Source organism: Clarias gariepinus, chromosome 26 (genome assembly GCF_024256425.1).
Source record: "Clarias gariepinus isolate MV-2021 ecotype Netherlands chromosome 26, CGAR_prim_01v2, whole genome shotgun sequence".
Lineage (NCBI taxonomy): Eukaryota > Metazoa > Chordata > Actinopteri > Siluriformes > Clariidae > Clarias > Clarias gariepinus.
Genome location: NC_071125.1, coordinates 928,647 through 954,722, shown reverse-complemented (window position 1 = coordinate 954,722; position 26,076 = coordinate 928,647). Strand labels below are relative to the sequence as shown.

At 37.9% G+C, this 26,076-nt stretch overlaps 2 protein-coding genes across 2 annotated transcripts in view; both read left to right on the top strand.

Annotated features, from left to right (window-relative positions):
* The window catches only part of LOC128513823 (uncharacterized), a 179,549-nt gene that overhangs the window by 36,165 nt on the left and 117,308 nt on the right, over positions 1–26,076 (top strand). The gene's annotated exons all lie outside the window — the stretch shown is intronic.
* LOC128514035 (uncharacterized) lies at positions 9,146–15,352 on the top strand. Its single transcript, XM_053487673.1, has 7 exons — positions 9,146–9,210; positions 12,439–12,810; positions 13,083–13,337; positions 13,483–13,579; positions 13,810–13,864; positions 14,003–14,136; positions 14,355–15,352. The coding sequence occupies exons 1-7, from the start codon at positions 9,168–9,170 to the stop codon at positions 14,446–14,448; spliced, it is 1,050 nt and encodes a 349-aa protein (XP_053343648.1). The 5' UTR covers positions 9,146–9,167; the 3' UTR covers positions 14,449–15,352.

Below are 26,076 nucleotides of genomic sequence, written 5' to 3'. Positions count from 1 at the left end.
ATAGCTTTCTACTGACATTCAGGATCGGGTGTTCTTCTCTGTCGTACTCCTAAGTAAGGACCGTCCCGAGACCAGTGTCCAAAACGGCGGTTTGTATAAAAAACGGGTGGTCAAAGTTGGGGTTCCAGAGAACAGGGGACTTGGTCAGGACAGGGGACCTTGTCTAAGGAGGTCGAAGAGGGGTGCTTCCAGAGAGGAGAAGAAAGGCACAAAAATGATAAAAGTAATTAGCTAGCCCCAAAAAAGCCACATACCTGTTTTTTTGTCTTTGTTTTTGATGCAGGTACAATTAGACGGGCCCCACTTTCTGTTTTTGTGGCTTTAGCATGACACTTCTGATTTGGTTCTTCTGATTTGGTACCCGAGGTACCTTGTCCAGCCCCATATGGCACTTCTGGGGGTTAGCTGTCAAACCCGCTTTCCCCTGTTTGCTCAATACCTGTTTCCAGTGGTGAATATGATCCTCCTAGCTACTAGAGTGGATCGAACATCGACCAAGTATGCAGGGGCATAGGGGCGGTGGTTTCTTAGGATGTTTCCATCAGCCACTGGAAAGTAGCTGCGGCATCAAAAAGACCAAAGAGCAGGAGCTCATACTGCCAATGGCCATGTTCAGTTGAAAACTTTATTACGTCATGTGCGCAATGTGTGAGTGCGAGAAGAGCCTGCATTAAGTAGCCCGCCATCTCAGTCTATATACTGTGTATATATTCGTATATATTGATATGATATTTACTAAAATAGTACTATATCAAGGTGCATCAAGGATCGGCTCTAAGCCCCTTTTTGTTTGCTCTGGTGATGGACAGGATGACAGATGAGGTAAGACAGGAGTCCCCATGGACTATGATGTTTGCAGATGACATTGTGCTCTGTAGCGAGAGCAGGGAACAGGTGGAGGAAAATTTGGAGGTATGCTCTGGAAAGCAGAGGAATGAAGGTTAGCCGCAGCAAGACGGAATACATGTGTGTAAATGAGAGGGACCCAGGAGGATCGGTGAGGCTACAGGGAGCAGAGGTAAAGAAGGTGCAGGATTTTAAGTACTTAGGGTCAACGGTCCAGAGCAACGGAGAGTGTGGAAAGGAGGTGAAGAGGCGGGTACAGGCAGGTTGGAATGGGTGGAGAAAAGTGTCAGGTGTGTTGTGCGATAAAAGAGTATCAGCAAGAATGAAAGGAAAGGTGTACAGGACAGTGCTAAGACCAGCGATGCTCTACGGCTTAGAGACAGTGGCGCTGAAGAAAAGACAGGAGGCAGAGTTGGAGGTAGCAGAGCTGAAGATGTTGAGGTTCTCTTTGGGAGTGACAAGGATGGATAGAATTAAGAATGAGTTTATCAAAGGGACAACCCACGTTAGATGTTTCAGGGATAAAGTCAGAGAGGCCAGATTGAGGTGGTTTGGACATGTTCAGAGGAGAGATTGTGAATATATCGGTAGAAGGATGCTGAGGTTGGAACTGCCAGGCAGGAGGTCTAGAGGAAGACCAAAGAGGAGATTTATGGATGCAGTGAGAGAGGACATGAAGTTAGTTGGGGTGAGAGAAGAGGATGCAGAGGAAAGGGTTAGATGGAGGCAAATGATTCGCTGTGGCGACCCCTGAAAGGGAACAGCCGAAAGACAAAAAAGAAGAAGATCAAGGTAATTAATTCCAATTATTCTGCACTGAAGTCTTTTACTGCAGTAGCTGTTATTCTGACTAGGTTATTATTATTATTATTATTATTATTATTATTATTATTATTATTATTAACAGTTGTTAGCAGTTATTATTATTTATAGTTATTGTAATATTAATGTATGTTAGACTATTATTCTTGTTTGTTCCTGACAAATACCATAAACATCTGATGCTAGGAATGCATAGCATGCTGATTAATTAGTACAGGTTACTGAGATAAAACATAGGAGACAATGTAGTCAATGTAGACCATGTACAGCTTTCAAACATGTATGAATCCATTATAGTTACTAAGCAGCACAATATGTTAATAGCTATCATGTTTATTGTTTGTCATAAGGACACTACTAAATGCCTAAGTTCATTAAAGTGATGTGATGTGTTGCTCAATTGTACAGTAGTGATTTAAGAATTTTATTTTTAGGCACACACAAACATAAAGGGGAAGAGGGAGAAGGCCAAGAGGTCAACTCTTCTCACTTCTGATAGGAAACATCGTTCTTCTCTTGCCTTCATTTTCCTTTACTAAAAATTTTTGTTTGTGAAAAACTAATTAAAAGGTTTTTGGTCATTCAGATTTGGCTGGGCGCTTAAGATTGTTTGGGAGGTATGGGGCTCTCAAAACACATTTATATTTTTGCATAGTCAGTCTTAAACCTTTGTCTTCGGGTGTCTTAACGATGTCAGGAGGTTGACATGACTCTGTGGAACAAAGGTGCGGTGAGTAAAACATGTAAGGTTGAGTATACTGCATATAAAATGATTCCATTTTAATTATTCAAATGTGTTTTCTACAACTTTTAATTATTATTTTTCTTGCTCTTTGCTTTTCCTTTGTTTCAGCACAGGTAAAGAACATCTTTAAAGTGCAGAAAAAAGAGATGAAAGTTGAAGAATGAAGTCAAAAAGACATTAAACCTCTCCAGGCTTCCAATCTGGTGTGTTAATCTGGTTGAGAGACAGTATCGCCTGCGGGAAGAAGCTCCTCCTCAGTCTCTCTGTGATGGCCTTCAGGGAGTGGAAGCACTTTCCTGACCGCAACAGAGAGAACAGTCCATTGTTGGGGTGGGTGAGGTCCTTCATGATCCTCCTGGCCTTGGTCCAACACCGCTTGCTGTAGATCGAGTGGAGATCAGGGAGCTCGGTGCAGATGGTGCGCTCAGCTGAACGCACCACCCTCTGTAGAGCTCGTCTGTCCTACATGGTGCTGTTCCAGAACCAGGTTAAGATGTTTCCCGTCAGGATGCTCTCTATGGTGCAGATGTAAAAGTTCCTGGAGGGCAGTCTAAAGTCTCTCAAGTGCCTGAGGTGGTAAAGATGCTGCCTGGCCTTTTTCACCACGGTGTGGCTGTGACAGGACCATGTCAGGTCCTGCGTGATGTGAACACCAAGATATCGGAAGCTGCCCACTCTCTCCACTGGGCTTCTGTTGATGACGGGGGTCTGGTAGTTTCTCTCCTGCTTTGTGCTAAAGTCCACTATCAACTCCTTTGTCTTGCTGACATTCAGGAGGAGATTGTTCTTCTGGCACCAGTTCTCCAGATTTCCAACCTCCTCCAGGTTGGCTGTCTCGTTGTTGTCAGAGATCAGGCCCACCATGACAGTGTCGTCAGCAAACTTGATGGTGGTGGAGTTCGTAGTGGCTATGTAGTCATAGGTGTACAATGAGTATAGCAGGGGGCTCAGAACACAACCCTGAGGGGCTCCAGTGGTGTTCACTGGTGTTCACTCTCTTGAAGGCTCTCCTCCTCATGCTTGGTGATGATGAGCGTGCTTCCGGTGCTGGCAGTGTCTTCCTGTCTGTAGCTGTTAGCACCGCTAGCATTAGCACCGCTAGCATTAGCATCGCTAGCGTCTTTAGGTGCAGCCTCGAAGCGAGCATAGAAAGTGTTCAGCTTGTCTGCCAGAGTCATGTCCGCGTTCATCATGCTGGATGTTAGGGTTTTATATTCCGTTATTGTTCTTAGGCCACGGTGCGAGATCTCAGACATCATCGGAGCTGTTACGAAACATTTCCCAGTCTGCGTCATCAAGTGCGCCCTGTAACGCGGCCACCGATTGGTCCCTCCCTCTGAACTGGAACTTTCTGTTTGAGCCTCTGTTTGTATTTTGGCATGAGAGAGATGGTGGCATGGTTGGATTTCCCAAACGGTGGACGAGATTGTTTGATTGTCGTGTAACAGTAGTCCAGTGTTTTATCGCCCTTGGTGGGGCAGGTGATGTGCTGATGGAAGTTTGCAGCTGCGCGTTTGAGGTTGGCGCTGTTAAAGTCCCTTGCTAAAAATTCAGAGTTTTAGTGTCCAAATCACTGCATTTTCTGGTTATATACTGCATGCTAAAAAAAACCCTGCAGTTTAGACACTTCTTATAAATTTTTTGTAAGGGACTGGCACGATGCTCCGCCACTGTTGTACCAACTGGAATAAATACAGTGACATGCATCTGTTGTTTTACTTTTAACACTGTGATACTAGAATTTACAGAATGTGAGCCATGTCATGTAAGGTGAGATGTATGGTTAGCTTTTACTTACAATACATCTGAATAGAGTCGTTTACATAAATGCTTCATGTAAATCGAGCGCTAAACGTGGGAGGCGGGTCTCCGGCATGTGTGAACATGAGAATCTGACATACATCTTTTTTTTTTACATTAATGTGATGGTGATAGAGCCAGAGCTATTTACTATCTGCCACCCTCGCTCTCAACCAATCAAAGGGAAACTCAGCATAGGTTCAGCACCATGGCCAGCTCCACCTCATGCAGGGCAGGGCATCTCAGCCTTTCTTCCTCCTCTTGCCCAGCCTGTTAAATGGCCAAGACCAGCTGCTGCTATTCCAGGAGGCCCCTTAAGCTACTCACTCAACTGCTCTTCGAAAAGCAACTTCCCCTGACCTTTGCAATTTCCCTGGTTTTGTAAATAAAATAGCACTTATTTCTTTAACCTGGTGTTTCCTGTGTCTGTGTTCGGGCCTGCCCGTCTAAATGCTTTAAAAATTAATTTAGTATCAAACATTTATTTGCCAATAAACCTTTTGGAAAAAAAAACATCTACTGTTTGTGTACATATTTTTTCTGTGTTGCTACAATATAGTTTTATTTACAGAAACACTTGCAAACAGAAAAAAGTGATTGGCATCGTTGCCCTCTAAGAGTTTTAATATATGTTTTGATAGGTTTGACATATTTTAGTTGATTTCTCTATAGGTTTATTAACTAATAGATAAAGCCTTACACCTCTGTCTGACAAGAGACAAATTAAAGTTATTATTTTTAAGCTTTGACCAGGTTTATAATTACTCAGAAGGTTTAACTGCTTTTAAGCACTTTTAAAATTACATAGATCATTTTTGTTGAATAAGGAATTAACAAAAGACTTTATTTTTACATAGTAAAATACTGAGTAAGTGATGTGATAATTTAACCTGGTACCGGTGTACATGGAAAATGACCGGCCAAGGTCTCTGTTCTGAAGCGAGTTTGGATAAGGTATACGGTGGACTCTATCAATCTCAGACGGGGATGGCAGCGTTTTACTCAAAAACAGCTTGCACCAAAATTTTAATAGAAAATGGAAGGCTAATAAACATGATTAATAGAAAATTGCACATCTGCACAAGAGAGAGAGAGAGAGAGAGAGAGAGAGATAGATAGATTTATTTATAATAATACATCCAGCACGATTCCACTTTATACTCGGGATCTTTATTTTTCATTTTCTTTTCTTCTCTACTTCTTTTGTATCATCAATAATGATTCTCCTTTGACTGTGCTTTATTATATAATAAAGTAATAATTATATAATAATTATTATTATTACTAATTTTATTATTATGAGTGCTGTGATTATTTATTTATTTATTATAATTATTTTATCATTATTATTTTCTTTTCCTTTGCTTTTGCTTTGCCTCTTTAGAGGTTTTCATCCCTAGTGTCACTTTATGTTTGACTGCATACAGCTGTAAGGAGTCGTTACCGTCCTCTCCAGAGGTTATAATGCATTTGCATTGGTCTAGATTTGGGAGAACATTCAGCCCAGTGGGATGAGCCGGCTCTGCATCTGCATCATTTGATAAATATAACACAATGTTACACATTATTACAGGGAATACAACATCCTGTTTCAATTTGCTATCGATTGGAAGGAGATGCTGGGATTTAGACAGTAAAGGTGTAAACATAAGGCTTCTGCATCTGCATCATAGGATATGATTTTAATAAATAAAGAATATGACATTTAACAATACCACCATTTGCTTGTTGTTTTGATGACAACAATTGATTTATGAATTTTATTTCAATGATTCAATTCAAACTATTGTATTGTTACACCACTACAGTCCCCACAGTGCGTATATGAAAGCTTGGTGTCTCACTGGGACAAAAAGGTCTATCAGTCCATAGGTCCACCTATGTATCAAAGATAACAATCTGAACAATGGGTAAGAACTAATGCTGCACGGAGTGGAAGAGTCAGGTTTACTGTTTGCTAGTTCCTTTATCTAGAAAGCAGAGAGATTTTACTGTCATCTTGATGAAACATTTTGGAAGAAATTTAGCTAAAAAGTATCCCTATGTATGTTCTTATGTATGAAGACTTTTGGGAATCTGTAGAACTGATAGAGTTTGGAGTGAACGCAGTTCACACTAGCGACATGGCTGACAGCTAGCAAACCCATTTTAGCAGTTTCAAATTTAGCAGTTTCAATTTCAAATTCATTTCAAGGTTATTGCATCTCTAAGTTTTTCTAAGTCTCATCTCCATCCCAAGTTTTTCTCTTTTATTTTTTCTTGAAAATGCTAGTTATTAGGAGAATATTTGTAAGCCTGCATCGTATTTTGAAGCCTGCTATCTTTATCGAAACATTTCACATTCACAAGTGAAAACCCTGTTCAGTGTGATGTCTAGCAGTAAGAGAATTCTATGCTATGTGGCTTCTTAATGGGTTTGTGTTTGATTGCAGGCATGAGCAGGAGAATGTGCACATATCAGTGATCTACAGCAATGTGGTTAATCAATGAAATGATTACACCTCTCCAGTCATATCGTTACCGGCCGCTTCAAAGGGAAGGAAATGCTTTCGACTACGCGTCTGACTAGGGTTTGCTACTAGAATAGTATTGCACAATATTTTATTTTTACTTTCTATTTGCACATAACTTAAGACATGTCAATGTTTACTGTTTCTCTTCCTACTACCTCAACTCATACCTCATCACTAAAGAAAAAAAAACTGTACTGTAACGTGGTACGTTGTTGTGTTACGTTGTATTGTACTGAAGCTCTTTGTTTGCACATTTGCATGTGCACTTTGTTGTCTGTTGTCTATTGTTGTCTCTTTTTTCTATAGATAAAATTATGCACATTAGCACCACCTACTGGTAAAGAGGATATTTCACACACACACACACACACCTGTTGATCAATATAATGTGATCCTGACATATGAATATTCATGTGTAAATGCTCTGCTCTGGCTCTTTAGTCTTAGAGTTTCCTACACTTACCGCTACTCACCTTCCTGCTGCAGTAGATAATCTCACCTAGACACCATAGTTTTTTTTATCTATCTGTTGCTGTAATTATAAATAAAATTTCATGCTAATTTCAGGGTTTAGATTTACAAAATGATTATACAGACTCATATCATTCTAACACACATATTACTACGTGCCTTTACTCTGTAATGATTTATATTGTCACCATACAGAGTGACCCGGAAAAGGATCTCAATTCAATTAAATTTTCCTTGTATAGCATTTTATCATTTTTGTGGGTATATTTTTTACATTAATATTTAATTTTATTTAGGGCATTTGGCGAATTCTCTAATCCAGAGTGATTTATGTCTTATTTAATTACACATATAAACAGTTGAAGGTAAAGAGCCTGTTTAAGGGCCCAACAGTGGCAACTTGGTGGTTGAGTTTGAACCTTGGACTGTCTCATAAACAGAACAACACCTTAACCCCTAAACTACTCTTGACTATAAGCAGGTTAATACAAAAAAAAAAAAAATGACATAGAGAAACGTTGACAGGATCCAGGTCAGACCGGATGGTGTGATCATAAATAATTCTCCTAAAGGAATAGTAATGAAGACCTTTTTTTGTTAAGGTTATTTCTTTCGCTCTTTAATTCTGGTTCCATTTCAAGGTTTCTTCCTTATGCTGTCTCGATCTCACATCTAGATTGTCAGATCAGGGAGATAAATCTGCATCCACATTTTTGTAATGTTGCAGATGATCTATGGTAGTAATTAGCTGTGATACTTTATTAAATTTGCATTTTCTACTTGGATTCTACAAATCAAATATGTAAAGAAAAGTTTTGTTCGCTTTTTGTCCACTCGACTACGCAGCTGTAGTTGTAGCTCTCCAGTTCGTCTCCTGTAGCTTACTGTTGGGTTTGTGTTTGTGTTCTAGCTTTCTTTATGAAAAACTTTAGTTTAACTAAACCTTCCTGGGTTTCTTTGCTGAGATGAAGCTTATCTTAATATTTAAGTTTAAACACTAGATTTTAGGTTTTATTAACTATGTACATTTATACATATATTTATGTCTTATTTGCTTAATTAAATGTCTAGAATAAATGAAAAAATAGTGTTATTAATATTACCAAGAATTAGTATTTAAACAAACAAACAAATGAACAAATCTGATTATATTTACCTGTATTCTTAGCTTGATTAATATAATATAATATAATATAATATAATATAATATAATATAATATAATATAATATAATATAATATAATATAATATAATATAATATAATATTTATATTTAATATTTTAAACAAAATTTTTTTTAAGGAACTGAAACTTATAGGTAATCTGTGCCTTGAGGATCTTGTGCCTATGTTGTAAGTATGTCTGCAGCAAAAGTTTAACCACAAGATGTAAAGAGAGAGCGAAAGAGGAAGCAAATAAACAAGTGAGAAAAGACAAAAAAAATGCAGGTCAAAGAAACATAATGAGGTAAATAACTGAGAAAGAGAGACTCCAACCTCAGAGATAAATAGATCATTCCGTGTTGCTAATTCCGCTAACCCACTTCATCCTCTTCAGCAGCGACGATTTTATTTATTTTAACTTGGAAAAGTGATAACAAACCCGCTGCTGTAGCTTCTTTAACACCACAATAAGCAACAAACCAACCAAAATTTTTTTGGGAAAACTTTTTTGTAAAACAAATCAGAAAGATTTAACCCAACATCAGCAAACAGAGCACTGATGGACCAGAGAGATTTCTCCTTTAGCGTATAATGATCCATTTATATACATTTCTTTATTATATATAATTCTTATGAAATATATGTGCCAAGTAAAGAAAAATGTTGCAAGATGCTTCCAGCCACGTCTCCTGTTGCAATAATTTTTTTTAAGGGAACAGATTTCACTTCTCTCTTATAGTTACAGAATCAGTGAGCTAAGTATATACACAGAAACAAAGCTAGGGTGTTCAGTTCTTGGTGAAAAAGCGATGAAGATCCTGTACTTGTTGACGTTCATGATCACGCTGTCTGGTATGAAACACAATCTCATACTGTTTAAAATATTTTTTTAAAGTACTTTTTGTTAGTGGATACTTTATACAGAACCTTAAATGTTTAATTATATTATAATGTGTCTGATCAAGAAACTGACTTGAGCTTTATTTATAAAGATAAGTGTTAGAATTTATTGTGTTCTGTCATTTTTAACTTTTAAACCCATGAAGAGTCATCTGTTTTTTGTATGGGGTATGGTTCCTTGTATGGTAACTGTAGTTACTTTGGAATATATTGCAAAGATTTGACGATATGTTAAAAAAATCTTTTTAGACTCGGTTCTCACTGGTGTGAGAAACCAATTTTAGACATTTGAGAAAATGTGTTTTTATGCAGGACCCACAGTGACAATTCAAATGATGCCATTTTAATAAGGGTGATAGATGTAGGAAATACAATAGAATGACGGTTCCACTCTGCACTCCTTCACTCATCAGGTGTAACCTCTGTTTACAAAAAGCTGTCACACACTTTAGGGAAGTAGTTTTCAAAACAGATCAAATGCATGAATCCAATTGTTTAAAATTGTTTTTCACTGTAACTGTAGCGCCTGGGAGACAACGCAACGCGACTAAATAAACTAAAGGACATGTTCATTTGACATCAGAGGTGGAAGATGCAAAAGTTGTATTGATAACCTCTTTATAGAGCAATTACAAGTAAAACAAGTTTACATTTGTCTAGTCCACTGTACATTACTGTACTGTAGTTTTAACCAACCATGAGCAGAGGTGGGTAGTAACGGATTACATTTACTCTGTTACATTTACTTAAGTAACTTTAAAAAAAAAACAAAAAAAAAACTTATGAGTAGTTTTACCGCACCATACTTTTTACTTTTACTTGAGTAGATTTGTGTAAAAGAAACGTTACTTTTACTTCATTACAAATTCAAAATTCAAATTCAAATTTTATTTGTCACATACACAGTCATACACAGTACGATATGCAGTGAAATGCTTATACGACTGCAAGTGACTTTAAAAGAAAAAAATAGTAAAATCTTATACATAAGAAATATTAAGAATACTTTCAAAAAATAAAATTAACTAGTAAACTATGCTGTACAAAGTAAAATAAGAAATGAAAGAAATATTTAAAAAATAAAATTAACTAGTAAAATATGCTATACAAAGTAAAATATACTGTAATAAGAGAAATACATTAGAAAATAAGATTTACTAGTGCAAATGTACTGTACAAAGTAAAAGTAAAATAAACTTTACAAATAAAAACAAGATATCTATAAAAAAGCAAAATATCAATATATCAAATATAAAAATATAAAAAAGAAAATAGAAATTTGTCAAAAACAGATTTAGAATTTTTAAATGGCTGTGGTGTGCAAGTATGCATAAAAAGTGACTTTGTAAAGTGTCTTATTTAAAGTGATTTTTGCCGTAGAGTTACAAAAAGATGGTAGTTAGTCCTGTGTTGTGGTTGAATCAGCTCCACTCGACTGATTACTTTTTTAACCATTTATCCGACACTTTAGATATCCTTTGTTTTTGCCAGAGAAATGCAGCCAGTGGATCTACCACGTGACTGTGCTTTACCAATCAGGTGTAGCAACAATATTCACATGACTTTGTTTGACCAATCAGCCGCAAAACCAACAACAGCATAGAGTTAAATGACCAGACAGGAGGGGTGGGTTTTATTGATGGGAAGTTTGAATAATTTTAGTGGCTTGGTTCTTTGAATCTCGTTCATCAAAATAAATTAATCTTTTTTTGACTTATTTTGTTCTTTTGATAAGAAATAAAATAAAATGTTGCAATTTTAATGAAAAGACCCCCAATACCTCTACATACAGAAATTTTGTCTATTTTTCCAGTAATGAAAATATTACAATGCAGCGAAGGACATATTATAATAAACAGAATGAGTAGCTCCTTTCTCATATCTTCCAGTCTGAGTCGTTCGTTCTTTTAAATCTGTTGCAATCATGTGAAAAATGAATGAACGCTTTGGGACTTAAAGATTCGTTGGAACCGTTCAATTCTGTTTCCCGTGTACTGCATTGCACAGCGTCTATGAAAGTCAAGTGACAAAAGAACGAACGACTCGGAGTAGAAGAGTCGTTGAGAAATGGAAACATGTCGCGGTTAGTTAAGCTGTTTTATTTATTGTAGCAATTTTAACATATATAATTAGCAAATATGCTAGTAGCTAAAATAAATATAAGTTTCTTATATTTGTTCTGCTGGACACAGTTTATGGTAAAGTGAGACTCTTGTAAACTTGTTCTAATGTTATTTTCTATCTCCTGAGCTATTTGCAGGGCGACTGAATATACAGTAAATCTTACACAGGAAATAGTTTACACTGTTCAAGCATACATATGTTACCTACAGTAGGGATTTATTTCAGAAGCTTTAAATAAAAAAAAATGGAGATTAGGAAATTAGTGTTTCTTATTCCTTAATTTGCTATTTTGTAAATATATCATGTTTGATTAATTTATTTTATGACATTTATTTTATAATTTAAAAATTTTCGCAATTTGTACATTACTTTATCATTTTCTCTGACTGCTTACATAATTTCTAAAAAAAATAAATTGGATGTTATGATGAAACAGGTACTCAGTACTTGAGTATTTTTTTACCAAATACTTTTTTACTCTTATTTGAGTAATATTTTGGATGACTACTTTTTACTTCTACTTGAGTAATATTAATATAAAGTACAGCTACTCTTACTTGACTACATTTTTTGGCTACTCTACGCATCTCTGAACATAAGTAAGCACTTGAGAACCTGAAATCAAATATTTTCCTTGGATTCAAACCTTAAATTCAGGACATTGAATACAGTAGTATACATTATGCTACACAAATAATGTTCAAAATATTGTACATTTTGTAACGACAAGAGATATGATTTACCGTATAATGCATAATAAAGCATGATTTATTCGGGTATAGTTTATTGGTTTTACTGTATCACAACAGGCTAAAGGACATTTTCCTTCCTGACTCTTGAAACCTTAAAAGCTTTTTCTACACTGGGCATCATTGTTTTGTTCAATTAAGGCACCAGCTACATGAATACCTAACACACACTAACAGATGCGCAGGCTTTAACGGCTGTCTATTGGTTTTTGTTTCAGAGACCTAGATTAGATTTGCATAACTAACTAACTAACTAACTGACCAACTAGCTAACTTACTTCAATAGTTTTTGCATCACATTTTGCAGGTGTTCTCACTCAGGACAGTGGATGGCGTGTGAATTATCCTGATAATCTGATCTGTGCTGTGAGAGGATTCAGTGTCTCCATTCCCTGTAGTTATTATTATCCAACATCAAATCCCAACATTCAGGTGACACAAAGGCTTTGGTGCTCAATGAACTCAAACACGGGAAAGTGTACAGCCCCTCCGTATGTTTATAACAGCTCATCAAACACCAAGTCAGACTTTGAGTACGTTGGAGACGACAAATCAAACTGCACTTTGTTAATCCACAATGTACAGTTTAATTATTCTGGAGAGTACAGATTCAGATTTATAACTGATGCGACCAATGGCAGATGGACAGGTGAACCTGGAGTGACTCTACAAACTGCAGGTAAAATTTTAATGAATAAAATGTTTGTATCACTGGATTATTCAGCAAATTTTACAATGTTATTAATCTTTTTTAGTTAGTCCAGAAGTGTTAGATTGCTTGTTGTTTTGTTTTTGATCGAAATCTACTTGAATAACCTACTAGCTTTCTGAGCAGTTGATAAAGAATGATGCAGTCTTAATCTATTCTGTAGGACACTACTGTATTATAATTATTGACCCCCTCTCAGTGCTGATTGAGTGACGTGGTGTCTTTCCTGCTCTCTGAAAAAGATTTAAAGGTGTCACTAATCAGGCTCAGTGGAAATGGAACCCTTAAACAAGGAGACTCGTTAAATCTGACGTGTGATGTGAACTGCACACACAGTTCCTCACAGTTTGTGTGGTCTAAGAACAACGAGCAGTTAAACACATCAGGACCCGTTCTTCACTTTCCTGCTCTAACCGTGAGGGATTCTGGGAATTACACCTGCACTTGGAAAACCAAGGAGACGTCAGGATCTAAAACCATCATCCTTCAGGTCGAGGGTGGGTCCGTCTGCTCACAACACTCATGAATGTCTTAATATAAGGCTGTCTTGAATGATTTTGGAATTAAATAATAAAAAAAAATTACATTATGACGTCCCCTTACACACTTAATTAACGGTTAGTTAAATACTATTGTTTTTTTATTTAACAGGAGATTTTGCCCAGTGGAAAATCTGGATCATTGTTTTGGTGATTGTTGTTGTGATAGCGATCGTAGCAGCTGTCGTTTTCTACTGGAGGTAAGACTCCGCATGCTTGACTAAACCTGACTGGTGACGTGATTCAGTATTTAATATGAGTAAGATTGTTCTGATGGATAAATCAAAACACTACAGTTGATTTTGGGAAAAGCTGCCATGGTAAGCAGGACATTGGTTTGTGTTAAGGAAAACTGCAGAGTTAATGTTTTTTAAATACGTATATTCTAAAAGCTGTACGTGTACACTCTGTGTTTTTCTGTTTCGGTTAGGGAAAGAGGAAAAGCTCAGGATCAAAACTATGGGAAAACTACAGAGAAAGCTTGGGTATGACCTTAAAAAAATAAATTACAAACTCAGCACTGGACACTCAAGGGGTTTCTGTGTTCAGTCACAGCGATAACGTGAGTGTGAACACAAGAACACTACAAGTGATGGTGATAATTGTATGTCTTATATTACTAGGTTGAAGAAAACACACATTATATACAAATAAAACCAGAGCTAAACTACTCTCCTCGGCTGGGTGAGGAAACATTGCACAAAGAGGAAGTGACTTATGCGTCTGTGCGTATTAAAGCCAAAGAACAAAAGCAAGGGTAAGAGCTAATACATATACTAATCACCTAAAATATGTGATTCTCTACAAACTATCGTGGAAAACTCAGATTTTGGGGATTAATAGAGAATTATGAAAATCAGCACTTTATTATGTATGTATTTTAATTCTCTAAATTTACAAGGCACAATTCTGTTAAATATTATATTTAACAATTAACAACAAAAAAATGTGTGTGTTCTGTGATTTGGGTTACAGGTGTGTCCACACTGAACAACAGAAAGAGGACGACAGTGTTATCTACAGCAGTGTCATAAAATCTGATCACAATCTAAAAAAACTGTTATCCTGAATTCTGTAAATCGCACATACATGTTGGTAGAGTAACACGTTCTTAACATAAAGATGCTGCTCAACATCGTCTCCATCACGATCCATCTCCATCTTAAGTTAAGTTAGGTTAAGCCTTTAGTGAAATTCTTTCTTCGCATATCCCTGCGTAACTGGGGTTAGCCATGATTCAGCGTCCCTGGAGCAGATAGTGTTAAGGGCCTTGCTCAAGGGCCCAATAATGGCAACTTTTATATATATATATATTTTTTTTAATGAATTGTAGAATTATTTATGAAAACCTTAAACATTTGTTCACTATAGTATGGTTATAAGAAACATAGCTTTTTGACGAGTAAACCAAAAGAAGCTAATCTGTATCTTAGAAATCCGCGATCTTTCAGTAGATATTATTCGTTTAAGTATGTAAAGCTGACAAATCTTTAGTAAAACACATTTGTAACCCTAACTAATGATAAATCATTGAGTCACTGCTTGAAACCTCAGGAAGAGGTCAGAAAAGATCTGAAGTTTGTTGAGAAACAGAAACTTTTAGAAAGTCTTTTAAATAGCTAAGAACAGTTTTTTCTTCCTAGAAATTACATTGTTTTTTAAATAAGAGTTATGTAAATTTCCTATGTGTTTAAATGCAACATTAATGTAGTTCTTGGATTTCAGACATTAGTGTGTAGAAATGCTTTACAGCAGATTTCTCCATGTACAGGATTTACACAGCAGCGGCTAGCATTAGCATTAGTAACTAAACTGATTCAGTCTATTGACTTGTTGACTTTCATGTTAATAAAGTAATTTCTTAGAAATGTTGGGTTACTGCTGTACAATAATTAAATGCCATTTTATCATCATTAGCCTTTTTTTCCGTTCCGTCTGATCTATTTTAACTTTTAAAAAGTTATGAATGTGACAAATATAGGGATCCATGACGTGAATAAACCACAACGCCCACACGTTACTACACTAAGCTAAACCCGGAAGTTGAATCATCAATGTAGTTTAAAATGTCAATCAGAAAATCAGACTACATTATCTAAAACCCAAAAATAAACCAAAATAAGCATTAATGATAAAAAATAAATAAGTAAATAAAATATATTTAAAAACATTTTAAACAACTAAAAACCCATTTTCTTCACAAAGCTTTTACTCAAGTGAGTCCATGATTACGTGACGTTTATGAACGAGGACGAAAATTACTTACTAAAGTTTTTCTTCACATTTTAATATACATTTGCCCGAACTCTCACAGTCTTGTTTTTTTTGTATCCTAACTAAATTACGTGATAAACACAATGAATTAATCAGTTAAACTGCTAATTACTGCAAAAAATGGATCAGTAACAAAACACTGAACATCAGTACCAAAACACAACATAACATAATATCAGAGCTACTGTAGTGTGACCGTTCTTGATCTGGAAGGCTTAGGCAGCAACTCAAGCACAAACTCAGAAATCTCTCATAATGTTTTTTTTATTTTGACATCAGCAGGTACCAAACAAGATTTCAGCAGGTTAACTTTCCAGTTGAATTAGAGCAGGGTAAGATGAGAACAAAGGTAACAGACAATTGGCTTCTAACCCAACAGAAACGCTGTTTGCCTACAGGGGGGAAAAAACCCAAAACAAACAAAAAAAAGATCTCTCTCGTTTGACTCAACAATGTAAGCTATATAGTTGAGGCCCCTCCTCTCCAATTCAAATAAGCCAATAACAGCAAATCTTACTTTTGATTGACAACTCCATTATACATAAATTTTCACTCAATAATTTGCATGATCTTTATTATCATTATACAAACATTACATTATACATTTTCTCAAACTCTCTTTTCAGAAAGATAATACCGAGAAATTCAAAAGACAAACATTTTAAATACATTTTCAAATTCTCAGAGACTAGACTCCACCCCCCCCCACATGGATGACATGTATAGGGCTTCCTGTTTGCGGGCCGGCCCCTCCTATTTCACAGGAAAAGGTAAGACAAAGAAAACAATGAATATCAAGCAAAAATACTATTTTAACTAACAATGTCTTTTAGAAATACCACCACTTTACAGGAGCAAATGAAAGGCAGTCACACTGGAATGTGCACCTTCCATGGGACTGTAAAAAAAAAACAATAAAATTAATAAAAATTGTTTCAAACACAACTTGGTGAGACCATTATTTCATGTTCAACATACTCCATGTATCACATTTCTCCCTACTACCCCTTCTGGGCATTGTTAGTCACTTAAGCGGGATAGGTAATCTGCAATTAAATTCTTCTTACCTGGACAATGCTCAATGGTGAACTTATAAGGTTGCAGAGCCAAGCACCAGCGCAGTATTCGAGAGTTATTATTTTGCATCGATTGCATCCATTTTAATGATCGATGATCCGTTTGCAGAGTAAATTCCCTTCCGAGCAGATAGTATCTTAGAGAGTCCACAGCCCATTTAATTGCCAAACCCTCTTTTTCCACCGTTGAATATCGTCTCTCTCTTTCAAAGAGTTTCCTGCTCAGAAACAACACAATGGCTGCTCATTCCCCAACTCTCCTTGGGCCAATACTGCTCCCAGTCCAACATCTGAGGCATCCACCTGCACAAGAAATCTGCCAGAGAAATCAGGGCTTTGCAGAATTGGTTCTTGACACAACAACTGCTTCAGGGCTTCAAAAGCCTCTTGACACTCCCTTGTCCAGTGAAATTTAGAGGGACTCTTTTTGGTCAATTCTGTTAATGGGAAGGCCAGAGATGAAAAGTGGGGAATAAATCGTCCGTACCAGCCGATTAAACCCAAAAATGATCTTACTTGCCTTTTTGTTTGTGGCTGTGGGATATTTTGAATGGCTTTAAGCTTTTCCACTTGGGGTTTGACTTTGCCACGACCCAGAAGATACCCCAGATACTTCACTTCCACCTGTGCCCATGAACATTTAGAGGAATTAATAGTGAGCCCAGCTTTTTGAAGTCTTTTCAGTATGTCAGAAAGATGTTCAAGGTGTTCTTGCCATGACTGACTATAAATGATCACATCATCCAAATATGCTGCAGCATATTGATCACATCCAGACAATATCCCATCCATTAGTCTTTGAAAAGTTGCTGGGGCTCCATGTAACCCAAAAGGCATTACAGTATACTGGTATAACCCAGTAGGGGTCCGGAAAGCAGTGTAGGGTCTGCAAGATGGTTCAAGTGGTACTTGCCAGTATCCCTTGCATAAGTCAAGTGTGGTCATGTAATGTGCTTTACCGAGTCTTTCAATGAGTTCATCTATACGTGGCATTGGATAAGAATCAAAGCAAGACACACTATTTAACTTCCGAAAATCTGTGCAAAACCTCACCCCCCCATCCTTCTTAGGTACCAGGAGAATAGGACTTGACCATTCAGACTGAGAGGGCTCTACGATTCCCATCTCCAACATCATCCTCACCTCGGTCTTCAACTTCTCCACCATCTTTTCAGGAACTCTGTAAGGTTTCTGTCGGATTGGGGTAAAATCTTTCAAGATGATATTATGGGTGAGAACTTGTGTCAGCCCCGGTTTTTCTTGAAACAGTGATGAGAAGGATTGACGTACCTTCATTAGCTGTTGTTGTTGCTGATCACTTAAGTGAGAATAGTCACCAGGAACGTCCTCTAAATGTCGTACTGGTTCCATTTCCTCGTCTTCTGCTTCCTCAACAACAGCCTGAACCATCATTGCCACGCGATTCTCGTTCTCAACAGTCCGGTCTTTAAACTTCCTCAACAAGTTAACATGTAAGATCTGCGTGGAACGTTTTCTTTCTGGACACAGAATTTCATAAGTTACAGGGCCCAACTTTCGCTTGACCAGATAGGGCCCTTGCCATTTGGCCAACAACTTGCAAGTACCTGAAGGTAAAAGTACCAGTACTTTTTGCCCGGGTTGCAATTCTCTTTCTCTAGCATGTTTATCGTACCATACCTTCTGCTTCTTTTGAGCCTCCTGCAGATTTTCTTGAGCCATGCTCCTGAAGTTCTCCAGTTTATCCCTCATCTGCAAGATGTATGAAGCGACACTGCACTGGGCTGGTTCCTCTGCTGTCCATCCTTCTTTGAGCATGTCCAGGGGACCTCGAACTTGCCTACCATACAACAACTCAAAAGGAGAGAAACCAGTTGAACATTGAGGTACTTCTCGATATGCAAACAAAAGAAAAGGAATCCAATTATCCCAATCACTACCAGTTTCATCGACAAATTTCTTAAGCATGTTTTTTAAAGTACCATTAAAACGTTCAACCAAACCATCTGTTTGAGGGTGGAAAGGAGTGGTCCTAATACCGCTTATTCCTAGTTGCTTATAAAGCAATTTCATCAATTTGGCCATGAAATTGGTTCCCTGATCAGTAATTATTTCAGAAGGAACACCCACCCTTGAAATTAGATCTATCAAACACTTCACAATGTTTTTAACCTGAACGGATCGCAAAGGGTACACTTCAGGGTATCTAGTTGCGTAATCACAGATTACCAACGCAAACTGATTACCTGAGCTACTCTTCACTAAAGGTCCTATTATGTCCATTCCTATGCGATCAAATGGGGTACCAATAATCGGTAGAGGTTTAAGGTAACTTCTGTCGACTTTGTGAACTGGAGCTACCATCTGGCATTGAGAACAGGTCCTACAATATTCTTGTACATCCTGATACAACTTCGGCCAATAAAAGCGTTGACTAATTCGGTCATACGTTTTCTGCTGACCTAAGTGTCCTGACCATGGGATAGTATGACCTAAATGCAAGATCATTTGACGGAGTTTACCAGGTACAACCAATCTGGGATTTCCAGTATCTACTAAATACAGAAGATTGTCTTTAATCATGTACTTATCCCCAACTAGTTTTGGTACACCCACACTTTTCCCATCAATTTCACAAACTTTTTGAAACAGAGGCTGTAAAGTAAGATCAGATTTCTGCAATTCTCGAAAATTGTCAGGGACTTGCCACTGAGTTTCAACTAAATCTGACGCAGGGCCAGGGAAATTTGGTAGGATATCCTGTGCTTTTTCTTTACCCCTATGTTTTTCTCGCTTTCGCTCTTTTTTGGTTTTCCTAACCTTCCCACCAGGTTCAAACAGATCTGCATGGACATTAGGGAGAGGTTGCAGGCCTTTAGTCTGTGATCTAGTTACCACTGCAGAGTCTCTGTGAATTACATGGACAAGTTCATTTAAAAGTGGAAAATCCTCACCTAGCACCACATCATAGGCTAGCTTATCAACTACACCCACCCTCAGTAAGTACGCCTGACCATCCACAATTATATTCACATCAGCAGTTGGGTAAATCTTTTCTTCGCCATGAACACACCCCAAACTAAGCATTTCTCCATAATTGATTATTTCCCCATTTAGGAAGTTAGACTTCACCAGCGTTTGGGTACTTCCTGTGTCTACGAGAGCCTGAGCCACCTGGCCATTTACTGTTACAGTTACAACATGTCTATGTTTTTCAGGGTGAGTTGACAATTCACATGAAATTTCTTCCCAGGGGTACATAACACATGTGGTTTACCTTAGGTTTTCTCAAGGGACAGACAGATGCCTTATGTCCTGGTTGTTGGCAATAGAAACAGATTAGAGGTCCAACAGTAGTAACAGGTTTCCTTCCCATTAACCCGACATTGCCATTACTAGGTTCCTCCAATTTACCCCTACTCACAGTACCTTTACTCGTCCTGGGTGGTTCCTGATGAGCAGCCACATATCTCTCAGCCAACCTAGCCGCCTCTTCACCAGTCTGAGGTTGATTTTCTTTGACCCAAATCCTTACATCTGGGCGAAGCATTCGAAGATATTGCTCAAGAATGATGGTCTCCCCCATCTGGTCTTTGGTCTTCATTGTTGGTCGCATCCATCTCCCATATAAGCTTTTAATACGATTATAGGTCTCTCTCACGGTCTCTCCAGATGGTACCATGAGACTTCTAAACCGCAGTCGATAGGTCTCCTCTGTCACGTTATACTTGGTCAGAACAGCTGCCTTGATGTCCTCGTAATTGCAGGCTCCTAGCTCATCCATCCCAGCATACGCCTCCAAGGCCTTTCCCGTCAGTAAGGTAACAACTCGAGCAGCCCACTCGTCCACTGGCCAGCCCCACGTTCTTGAAATCCTCTCAAAGCGAACAAAAAAACTCTCCACATCTTCTCCCTCCACAAATTCAGGAATTCGTGGTTCGTGATATCGGCGAAATGAGAGATTCTGCACCTGATTGTTTACATGCATACCTCCAACAGGATGGACTGAAGGGTTGGTTTGGGCGGGGTATGAAAATAGTGCAGGAGGTGTAGAAGATGGTTGCAAAAAAGTTCCTGGTGGGGGTAAAGGGTGGTGGGTATGCTGACTTGCCTGGTCCTCCAATTCCCATTCACTTCTGGGCTTTGGAAGAATAGAAGCCTTCAAGTAATGCAATTCTTCAAAAAGGATTTTCTCTTTTCTCTGTTGCTGCTGCATAAACTGTCTCATTTCATCAAAAAAATCTTGCTCCGACCCCACACTTCCTCCTTTGCCATGAGGGGTACTAACCTTCACCGTCTTAGTTCTCACCACTGGTTCAGTGTCTTCCTCTTGACTGTTTACCACAATAGTAAAGTGGTCTAGGGGTGGATTCACCTCTCTTCCAACAGCACCCAATTCCATTTCTCCAGTGTTCACAGTCTCTACTGCTTCCACAGTATCCTCTTCAGAAAACAGCACTGGGTGGGCTCTTGTGACTCGTTGCGGTACGTGTGCTCTGTCAGCCATCACATTTCTTTTCGTTGTGCTCACCAGCGCCTATTGTTAACCCTCAGAGACGAGATCCCACTGCTGCCACCAATTTGTAGTGTGACCGTTCTTGATCTGGAAGGCTTAGGCAGCAACTCAAGCACAAACTCAGAAATCTCTCATAATGTTTTTTTTATTTTGACATCAGCAGGTACCAAACAAGATTTCAGCAGGTTAACTTTCCAGTTGAATTAGAGCAGGGTAAGATGAGAACAAAGGTAACAGACAATTGGCTTCTAACCCAACAGAAACGCTGTTTGCCTACAGGGGGGAAAAAACCCAAAACAAACAAAAAAAAGATCTCTCTCGTTTGACTCAACAATGTAAGCTATATAGTTGAGGCCCCTCCTCTCCAATTCAAATAAGCCAATAACAGCAAATCTTACTTTTGATTGACAACTCCATTATACATAAATTTTCACTCAATAATTTGCATGATCTTCATTATCATTATACAAACATTACATTATACATTTTCTCAAACTCTCTTTTCAGAAAGATAATACCGAGAAATTCAAAAGACAAACATTTTAAATACATTTTCAAATTCTCAGAGACTAGACTCCACCCCCCACATGGATGACATGTATAGGGCTTCCTGTTTGCGGGCCGGCCCCTCCTATTTCACAGGAAAAGGTAAGACAAAGAAAACCATGAATATCAAGCAAAAATACTATTTTAACTAACAATGTCTTTTAGAAATACCACCACTTTACAGGAGCAAATGAAAGGCAGTCACACTGGAATGTGCACCTTCCATGGGACTGTAAAAAAAAAACAATAAAATTAATAAAAATTGTTTCAAACACAACTTGGTGAGACCATTATTTCATGTTCAACATACTCCATGTATCACAGCTACCAATCATTGTATATCATCCACATTACAGAGAAATAAATCTGAGTGGATGACTGAAGCATCACAACTAAAATTCAGTATCAGTGCCTCTACCTTTACAGCAATGCATCCTTACGACCAGCAGGTGTCAGCCGTGTGCGGTGTGAATAAATCTTACTAGGTTTAATAGATACTGTACTGTACATGCTACGTAATCACTGTTACAACCTTAAAACCCACACAGCATTAAATAAAGTGCAGTCTGAACATGCTGATGTTCCGTGAATAGCAGAGACATTATAAATGTCAAGATAAATTAGTTTAATCGTTCAAATCTTAATTTATGCATTTAATATACACACGATCATAAGATGCATTACGTAGTAATGCAGTAGAAAAAATAAAATGAGTAAATAAATAAAAAAAACCTTTAAATTACAGATATGCTCACATTTACTAATATGAAAATAGTCTTACAGATACTGTATACATGCTGCCTCTGAACTGTATCTCTGAGAGTCGCACAATCCTGACATGTTAATGATCACATGATTCATATGTAAAATGTTCAGGAGGTTTTTAGACGCTTCACTTATTTTTTAACATGCAGACTTTTTCCAGAGTAGTGCTTCTTTTTTTTTCCCAACATGCATGATTTAGATCATGAGGAAATTCAGCACATGAGGGCCTTTAGAAATACACCTTCAGGTCAGATCATGTGTGAAATAGCTTATGAAGGTCGGTGCTGCCCTGTGCGTGCAGCCTTGTGCTGCTGTCTGTTACAAAACTAGTCTCAAAACTTTTTGATACCACCTCACATACTAGACACTCTACCTTCCCCATATCCAACGCCTTCGTGTGCTTATTCCCTTCAGTGTGGGTAGGCGGAATCGGGACCAGCGCTCTCTAGCTGCAGGGACTGGAGCTGTTTGCCTACATTGGACATTTCCTATCCCCTGTACCCTAATCGTTGCAATGTTTATGTCTTGTGTTTACATGTTTTTATGTGCTCGTTGCTGAGGTATTTTTTGTACCCCTGATCGCACACTGCCCTTTTCGAAGGACAGTCTGGGAGGGGATTTTTTACCCTCGTTATCCTAATGTATGTATTCCTTATTTTCTATGATGGCGCCTGTTAGGTGGCTGCCGTCGTGACTCTGTGGTCGCACAAAATCAGTTCAATGCATATTATACTCTGTATGATTGTGTATGTGACAAATAAAATTTGAATTTGAATTTGATTTGATTTAGAATGATGTACGCATTACACATTCATGTTGTCGAACCTGAGCAGAATTTTAAGGATTCTTTTTCTTTTTCATGCAGCTGGACCACCACTGGCTATAATCATACAAACTGTAGCCGTATCAAAACTAACAAGTGCATTTTAGTGATTACTGTTTAACACGTTTTTTCCAGTACACTAGTGTTTCATCCCGCTATGGAAGTCAGTTGGTCAGATATTTTCTGTAAGTAAAACCAAATAATTTATCGTCCTAAGTCTGTTATGAGATTAGTGAAAACAGTGTTGGGTTTCTGTGTGTAGACTATGGGTTAGGTGCTCGACTCTGTGTTTAGCTGATGGCGAGCAGGGTGATGGGAAATTTGATGGATGTGAGCCCCCTGCTGGGCAAACAATTTATACCTCTCTAAAATAACACTGGTACTGAGATAAAACTGACATTATGGCTTAAATTTTTTTCGATAGTTAAACAAACACTGCCACAATAAAATGATTACATTTAACTTAACAGGATAAATAAAAAAATAATATTGATGAAAAACTGAAAAGTCTCAAAGCACAGAGTATGACAACACAAATAAATTAATTGCTGCATAAGCACGCCCAAAACAGGCAGAAAGTTAATCATTATGGTCTCTGTTAAAAAAAGAACGTATGCCTACTCACCTTTTACCCCATAATTAACATATTCACGTACTTAACGTTATGACACACATCCCCACACATCGCTAACCTTACTCGCTCTTGTCGATTTCTTCTTTACAATATCAGAAGAATTCGCCCATTTCTTTCTTCACAGGCTACTCAGGTGCTTGTTCAGTCCCTTGTTATTTCAAGACTGGACTACTGCAACTCACTCCTGGCAGGCGTGCCTCTGTCCACGATTCGTCCTCTGCAACTGATCCAGAATGCAGCAGCACGACTCGTTTTTAACCTTCCCAAGTTCTCCCACACCACCCCACTCCTCCGCTCCCTGCACTGGCTTCCTGTAGCTGCCCGCATTAAATTCAAAACACTGATGCTTGCCTACAAAGCCAAAAATGGCCCAGCACCCACTTACCTCTCTGCGCTAATTACACCACGCACTGCACCACGTTCCCTCCGATCCTCCAGCACTGCTCGCCTCATCCCACCATCTCTCAGGGATCGAGGGCGGCATTCATCCAGGCTCTTTTCTGTTCTGGCACCTAGATGGTGGAATGAACTTCCTCTAGATGTCCGTACATCAGAGACTTTGACTATCTTTAAACGACGACTCAAGACGCATCTGTTTCTCCAGTACTTGGACTAACCCCCCCCCCAAAAAAAAAAAAAAAAAAAAAAAAAAACTCTTCTCAGTTGTGTTGGACTAATGGTACCTAGTTATTAACCTAGTTAACCCAGTGTAAGTATGTATCCAATGTTGTAAACATTAAAGCACTTTTTGTAAGTCGCTCTGGATAAGAGCGTCTGCCAAATGCCTAAATGTAAATGACACAACGTTTTACCTGTCACTTCTTCTTTTATGCAATTTTAGGAACAGCATTGGGAACTTCTCATTTACCTCTGAGGAAAACAGATTAACACACACACACACACACACACACACCAGTTCACCTGCTAAATAGGAGTGATAATGCTGCACTTGATGATTCTGCTCACCGTCTCAGGTATGAAATAAAGAACATTGTTCAGTGTTCAGTTTTTAATCTTCTGCTGCCACTAGGACATGGACAGATTCTTACCTATTTGTGTGTAAGGAATAAACCAGTGTATGTGGTGTGGTTAATAAATACTCTTTGACACTGGAGACTCCTTCCATAAAATTTGTACTTTTTGTGCAAAAAACTTGACCATATCAATGATTAGACTCATTTTTAAAATCCATTTCTGTAGACCATCTGCTCTGCAGTGTGACACCATGTCTGGGGGTTTCATAAGAATCATTATGTGCTATTATAAAAGACAAAAACATCTTTATTATCTAAGCTGCATTTTGTGGTGTAAGCAAAACAATACATCAATGTGAAATTGACAAACAAATGTAAACAATATTTTTGTTTTAGTTTTCTCAGATTTACTGATTTCCACACTTATTTTGCAGGTGTTCTCACTCAGAACAATGTTCGGCTTATGAATTATCCTGATAATCAAATCTGTGCTGTGAGAGGATTCAGTGTCTCTATTTCCTGTAGTTATTATTATCCAACATTAAATTCCAGGATTAAAGACACTACTAATTGTGGTCTTGTTTATATATTCAAATGTAAATATATAAATGTACATTACAGAAAGGCTAGTTATACATATACTTTGCAAGTCCAAGACACACTAATCAATGAGAGATAAAAATCAAATAGAATTCATTATGTCATGCTGTAGTTTCTACGAGCTGTGCTTCCCATTATTTATCAAACCAAGTTGCTTTTTTAAGGCCATCTAGTTCATGCACTGGGATTTCACACTAGTTAAATGACTTAACATACAGTAGGTGTGTGTGTGTGTGTGTGTAAGTGTGTGTCTTTGGAGGGGCTGTTTGTTGGAACATTTAAACTAAAGTTTATGGCTTACTCAGGACGTTTTTTTTCCTAAAAGAGAGGTTGTTTTATATTATTTTTTACTTTTAAAATGTGCTTTCACATTTACTTTGCAGGTGTTCTCACTCAGGACAGTGGATGGGATGTGAATTATCCTGATAATCTGATCTGTGCTGTGAGAGGATTCAGTGTCTCCATTTCCTGTAGTTATTATTATCCAACATCAAATCCCAACATTCAGGT

What these genes read in the sequence shown, in the direction of transcription:
- LOC128514035 (XM_053487673.1), top strand. Translation starts at nt 9,168, where the DNA reads ATGAAGATCCTGTACTTGTTGACGTTCATGATCACGCTGTCTG. An exon ending in GCTGTCGTTTTCTACTGGAG is followed by an intron (nt 13,580 to 13,809) that starts GTAAGACTCCGC and finishes TGTTTCGGTTAG; the next exon opens with GGAAAGAGGAAAAGCTCAGG. An exon ending in AAACTACAGAGAAAGCTTGG is followed by an intron (nt 13,865 to 14,002) that starts GTATGACCTTAA and finishes TTATATTACTAG; the next exon opens with GTTGAAGAAAACACACATTA.